Raw genomic sequence first — 7167 nt, 5'->3', positions numbered from 1 at the left:
TGTTGAGACTTCACACCAGAAATCATTTCAGCGAACACAGAATGTGCCGAGAGTTACATTTATTAAGGTTTATGACTTCTCCTATATCTGTACACAGCACTAATTCATGATGCCATTGTGAACGTGTGATCACATAAGAAGCCTGAATCCCTCTGTAAATCCACTGAGCGTTGTCTAAAGTGTTGCATAATTTCCTTAAGTTATGATGTCATCGGACAATATATAATTTTATTGTTGACCATAATCAGAGTTTCTCCTGGTAGGAAACTTTCCTGTTTGGTGGCGCATCCTCTTATTTTGTTTTGGCGGCTTTAATTGTGTTCCCTTGGGCTCTCCGCTGGCAGTAATTGTGAAAAATGAGCTGGTTTCTGTCTGGTGCCACTTTGCTCAGATGGCACCCCGTGTAGGCATTAGCATTCTTGTATTTAATTTAGATGTAAATGTGCGAGCTCGACCCCTGGATGTGTACGTGGCATCTGAGGGACCAGCCACACATTTTCCCACCCTGTGATCAGTTACTAGCAGTGAGCTAAAAGGATGAAGGAACTCTGGGTCATTTATTCCCCACAAGTAAATCAAGAAAAATAATGACAAACATAATGACAAAAGCACCGTTGGCTTTGTAACACGTTTAGTAAATGTTATTTGTTAAAGCTGTAATAGCTAAATTGCGTGATCGCTAACAATAATGTGATAATTTATTGCAATTTCACCTTGCTTTCTTTTCCAAAACAGATTGTAATACTGTAAAAAGGACATCATTTATGCAACATAGTCACATCAATAAATTAGCATTAGTTTTTTAAAAACTCTTTATCACTCACTTTAGCAACAGTGAGGTAAATATGTAGGCTGATAGCTTGGATGTGGTATATACATAGTAAAAATGATTTTTTGAAGTTTTGTTTTACAGTAGGTTTTACAAAATACTATTTCAGTCTATCTACTTCAGAATTAATGTTTATTTCAGTGTGTTCCTTGCTGAAATTTGCTGTCAGTTTCTGAGTGAAATGGTTTCAGAATCCTTTTTTTATCCGCATAGGCTGCAGTAATGTCATTTATTTATATTCTGAACAAGACGTTTGCTATTTTTCTGTGACTGCATGGATTTTCTATGTACTCTTCCTTAACTTCTGCTTCCCACATGGTTCGAGAGGGCCAGCATGTTGGTAATCCTGCTGAACTGCGTTACTCTGGGAATGTTTCACCCTTGTGAGGACAGCCACTGTGACTCAGAGCGATGCAAGATACTGGAGGTAAGTCTCAAACCTAGAATACACCACCTTTCGTAACCCGATGTACTTTAAATAGATCAAAGAACAGATGGTAAACAAATTCAAATGTAATTGGACACAGACTTGAAATGAACTCAGTGTTAAAATTAAATCCAACGAGTGTTACATCGCAAAGAAGGGAGGTTATTTTGAGGCGTTTGTCGTCGTCTCTCGTGGAGCGCTGGGTTTCTCTAGATATCCTGAAGCATGTTGTGTTGAATGACTTCCAAGAGACACAGGAATGCCCAAAACCACATGTGGTGATAGGCAACAAAGAGATCCTCGCCTGTAATTCAAAGCAGAGTATCACAGGAAAGACACTGCTTTGGTTTAACATTGACTTGGGAACATGGCTCAGGGACTTTGATTTCAATCTGCTAAATTCCTTTTGCATTGTTTAACAGATGAGTGTTTTGCCCTAAGGATTTCAGCTTTGGATGTTCTGCTATGGATGCCTTTTATCATTCTGGGACCCAGCAACAGCTCACTTTTGTCCTCTATAGAGGACATTGATATTTCATATAAATATAAATATTGGGGACATTGGTGGAGGACTTTTTTTTTCTTTCTTTCTTTTTTTTAAGAAAGTGAAATTCAGAAATTCAGCAAGACTGCATTGTATTGATTCAAAATGACAGTAAAGACAGTTCTAATGTTAAAATTGATTTCTTTTTCAAATAAATGTTGTTTTTCTGTATAGTTTTATTACTAATACTTGTATGGTAACACTTTAGTATAGGGACCAATTCCCACTATTAACTAGTTTCTTATTAGCATGCCTATTATTAACATATTGGCTGTTTATTAGTACTCATAAAGCACATATTCTGCATAACCATATTCTAAATCCCTAATCCTACCCAATACCTAAACTTAACAACAACCTTACAAACTATTAATAAGCAGCGGATTAGGTTATTGAGGTCATAGTTAATGGTTTGTTAATAGCAAAAATTGGACCTTAAAATAAAGTGTGACCACTGGTATTAATACTAATATTAAAACTAGCATAAAAGGCCTTGGAAATTGAAATGTACCATTATAGATAATAATAATAATAATAATAATTATTATTATTATTATAATAATAATAAAATACATAGTAAAGTGTTTTTAAATTGTAACATTTCACATTTTTTTTGCGTTTTTAATCAAATGAATGCAGCCTTGGTGAATGTAAGACTTCTTTTTAAAACATAGAAATCATCCAATATTTTGAATAGTACTGTGCATAAACTGATGTGTGAACCAGTTCTGTTTTGTGTGAAAATTAGCATTTTGCCTGCATTTTGCATTTTCTCTTATCTTCATTCTCTCCTGATAACCTAAAAAAACTAAATGTTACAAAAAACTTTAGTTTTGTTCGATGTATTTTATGCTCCATATACTGTTATGAAGTGAAGAAAATTATAAATTCCCAAAACTTTTTTTCTGCTTCTTAGAAGTTATATAACAATTTCAACCTCTCTTCCTCTCCATGTGATTCCTTTAATGCTATGGGGGTGTCATAAGCGTTTGGAGGACTATATAAAAACAAATGAGCCTGAAATGGCCTTGCCCTAGAGAGGATTACACCACATTAAATGAAGTGCTTAAAACACGACTTCAAAGCCACTCATCCAGGCAGCCATTGTAATCAGGCACTTCAGAATACAATGTGACTGATTGTGACATGAGGTGAATCGCCTCTTATTTCTGAGTTATTAAGCTAATGGTTGCTGTAATGAATGATTCTAATCTGTGATCTTTACATTGTGACAGTGGGGTAAAGTTCACTGTACAGAGCGCCGGTGAGACGTGATTATAATATTCGGTTCAAAGGCAAACTATCACATAAATCTCATAACAATGGTGCAGTGGCTTGCCTCCAGACTGCATATTAAAATCAATATTGACATACTTTTGACATAACACTTGATTAGTGCACATTATTTAGTCATATACAGTGGGTATGGAAAGTATTCAGACCCCCTTAAATTTTTCACTCTTTGTTATATTGCAGCCATTTGCTAAAATCATTTAAGTTAATTTTTTTTCCTCATTAATATACACACAGCACCCCATATTGACAGAAAAACACAGAATCGTTGACATTTTTGCAGATTTATTAAAAAAGAAAAACTGAAATATCACATGGTCCTAAGTATTCAGACCCTTTGCTCAGTATTTAGTAGAAGCACCCTTTTGATCTAATACAGCCATGAGTCTTTTTGGGAAAGATGCAACAAGTTTTTCACACCTGGATTTGGGGATCCTCTGCCACACTCCCTCTCTCTCTCTCACAAACACACACACACACACACATTTCTAAATTCAAATAAATGCTATTTTTAACATTTTATTCATTAAAAAGAATCATGAAAAAATGGAATCATGTGGAATGTGGAATCATTTTCCACACAAATATAAGCAGCAAAGCAACACTACTATGGCGTTATTTTAATGACAAATGTCGAGAGCGCATTTGTAAAAATCTTGAAAAATTGTAATGCTGGGACAAAAAAGTAATTAATTTATAAGAATAAAAACACCATGGGGACTCAAGTAGACAAAATAACGGTGAATGAAAGTGTATAGCCCCTACTTTCAAAGGGATTCATAAGCATAGGAATTATACTGGCTCGTTAAAATGGTTCAGGATAATTCTCATTTCACTTTCTTTTTTTTTGTCCACTGAATACAAACTCAACTTGTTCAACAACAAAGTTTTGTTTGTGCACTGTAAGAATAAAACACAAAACACAGAAAAACAGATAACGTCTTGGCATTTTCCATTAAATTTACGGACATTTCCTTCAACCCTAAAACACTACCTCCAATGCGGAATTCAAAACACACGTGTAAAAAGAAAAGAAAAATACAGAAAATTGTCTTTAAGTTTTCCAAACTACAAACATTGTGAAAATCACACAGGTCACAGTTAAATGTAGTGTAAATGTAATGTTTTATCAGAATTTATGTGGACCCCAAGTAGTTGAGTTTTTAACCCACCTGGTTTATTGAAAGTGCAGACAGAATCAGGGTTCAGGCACAGCAGCAGATTTTGACTGGCCCCGGTGTGTTTACAGCACCTACAATGAATTAAGTGTACTCTCAGGATCTGTATAAGGAAATACACAAATGTGAATGATCAGGTTAATAAAATGCAAATTAATGTAGACTTTAAAACGTTAGGCATCATACACTTACCGACTCTGTAAATGGTCACAGAAGAATCGTCTGTGACCATCATAAACTACATGCATGCACTATTTTCAAAAGGCAACTTAAATGTGCAGCAAAATCCATCGCAACAAAAACGTAATTATTTCATGTAACAGGATTCAAATACAGCTAGATTTAAACATCCAGTAATGTTTGATAACTTACAGAGAAAATGTAGTGGTGTTTTTTTTTTTCTAAATAACCAATATCAACTAAGTTAACTGGGGAAAGTGTGACTTTAAGAAAAAACAACGATAATCAAAAACCAAAAAAAGCACACTTACCATAAAAACATTCCTCTGGATTATTGCCATGTGCTCTTCTTTCATAAACACTCTTCTTCGGCCGCTTGCTGAACACTTGTTTCTCCCGCGTTGAAAAGTTCAAAGCCTTGAAAAGTAAACGTTGACGTACTATACGCACGCAACCGGCACGTACTGAGGGCGTGGTTTAGCGCGCGAGAGAAAATAATGCCGTCATCAGAAAACGTGCTGATAATATTTTTTTAATGTATGCTTTATTTAAAAATAACAATTCAATAGAACAGTCCATACGCGCTAATTGTGTTCTGAACTAGTGAGATGAGCGCATAGACGCTCACTTCTAACGAAACTTCACAATTAAAAAATTATTCCTGCATATTTAATTGTATTATTATTGTACTATTATACTAATTGTATTATTATTGTACAATAATATATAATACAATTATACATTAGGCACGTTTTCTTGTTATTAATAATAATAATAATCCTGTACACTTTTTAAGAATTACACAGTAAATAATAACAATAATAATAAGGATTATTATTATTATTATTATTATTAACTGTGTAATTCTAATAATATAATTATTATTATTGTTGTTGTTGTACAATATTATGATCTTGCAATTATACATTAAGGAGCATTTTAGTTCTTTTAAAAATCACTAACTATTTTTCTTCATTGTCCTGAAGTAAACAAATGTTTACATTTTATTTAAAAAAAATAGCATTTGTGTTTTACTATATGGGTGGGTAGTTCCCTAATGAGACTGACTTAACTCAATTTTATAAGTTGGCAGAAGTTTCTTTGGATGAACTTGCAAAGCACTGTTCACAGAACTCATCTTTTTAAGTTTATGGAAAAAAACTTGGTTTAAGCTGAATAAATGTATTAAACTTAGTTGTACTGACTTTTTCATGGATTTTTGCTGACCCAACACAACAAAACCAGTCATTTAAACTTTTTTCAAGTTGGGTTTTTTACAGTGTACCGTGTGCGTAATTCAAATTCAACAGCCCAAAACAGTTTTAAACCAAATATTCACTGCAGACGATCCATTGGTGAACAAGTGATGTAATGCTAAATTTCTCCAAATCTTTTCTAATAAAAGAAACTAACTCGTCTACATCTTGGATGGCCAGAGCTGGATTGGTAATCGGGCATACCGGGCATTTTCCCGGTGGGCCGACGCACTTAAGGCGCGAGAGAAAATAATGCCGTCATCAGAAAACGTGCTGATAATATTTTTTAAATGTATGGTTTATTTAAAAATAACAATTCAATAGAACAGTCCATACGCGCTAATTGTGTTCTGAACTAGTGAGATGAGCGCATAGACGCTCACTTCTAACGAAACTTCACAATTAAAAAATTATTCCTGCATATTTAATTGTATTATTATTGTACTATTATACTAATTGTATTATTATTGTACAATAATATATAATACAATTACACATTAGGCACGTTTTATTATTATTATTAATAATAATAATAATCCTGTACACTTTTTAAGAATTACACAGTAAATAATAACAATAATAATAAGAATTATTATTATTATTATTATTATTAACTGTGTAATTCTAATAATATAATTATTATTATTGTTGTTGTTGTTATTGTACAATATTATGATCTTACAATTATACATTAAGGAGCATTTTAGTTCTTTTAAAAATCACTAACTATTTTTCTTCATTGTCCTGAAGTAAACAAATGTTTACATTTTATTCAAAAAATTAGCATTTGTTTTTTTACTATATGGGTGGGCAGTTTCCTAATGAGATTGATTTAACTCAATTTTATAAGTTAGCAGAAGTTTCTTTGGATGAACTTGCAAAGCGCTGTTCACAGAACTCATCTTTTTAAGTTTATGGAAAAAAACTTGGTTTAAGCTGAATAAATGTATTAAACTTAGTTGTACTGACTTTTTCATGGATTTTTGCTGACCCAACACAACAAAACCAGTCATTTAAACTTTTTTCAAGTTGGGTTTTTTAGTGAACATAGTCTATGGCTCTAAAGACTTCATATAAAAGATCAATGTTATGTCATAATATGTCACATACCTCAACTGAATTTAAAATCATTGCAATAAATTAGCAGTTGGTATGATGGCAATAATAAGTAACAATTCCTATCAAATCAACATCAACTGCAAAAATAGATGTAAATGATGCAAGATATGTTCACAATAAATGTTCTGATAGCATCGCTGTTTGGACATTTATTGGGAGTTTTTTTTATCCAGTGTTTTCAGTTCTGATTTTAGTTCGATTTTTTTTTTTCATGAAAACCCACTTCATATTAGCTACACATTCAATGGCACTCTCTTCTAAAACAGTGAATATACAGTTATATGGCAGTTGCATGTAATTACATTGACTGTAAATGCATTAAACACATAGAATATAATATA

General features: G+C 32.9%; 1 protein-coding gene across 1 annotated transcript in view; it reads left to right on the top strand.

Moving 5' to 3' along the window:
- The first annotated feature begins 1149 nt into the window (after positions 1–1149).
- Positions 1150–7167, top strand: part of LOC107669467 (voltage-dependent T-type calcium channel subunit alpha-1G) — a 147408-nt gene continuing 141390 nt past the window's right edge. Inside the window, exon 1 of the mRNA XM_016461705.1 lies at positions 1150–1256. Within this exon, the coding sequence (XP_016317191.1) occupies positions 1164–1256 (93 nt within the window). The 5' untranslated portion in view covers positions 1150–1163. The remainder of the gene's footprint in view (positions 1257–7167) is intronic.

The sequence above is a fragment of the Sinocyclocheilus anshuiensis genome, unplaced genomic scaffold (assembly GCF_001515605.1).
Source record: "Sinocyclocheilus anshuiensis isolate Anshui unplaced genomic scaffold, SAMN03320099.WGS_v1.1 scaffold252, whole genome shotgun sequence".
NCBI lineage: Eukaryota > Metazoa > Chordata > Actinopteri > Cypriniformes > Cyprinidae > Sinocyclocheilus > Sinocyclocheilus anshuiensis.
The sequence above is the reverse complement of the archived record's forward strand: the minus strand, read 5'-3'. Positions and strand labels throughout refer to the sequence as shown.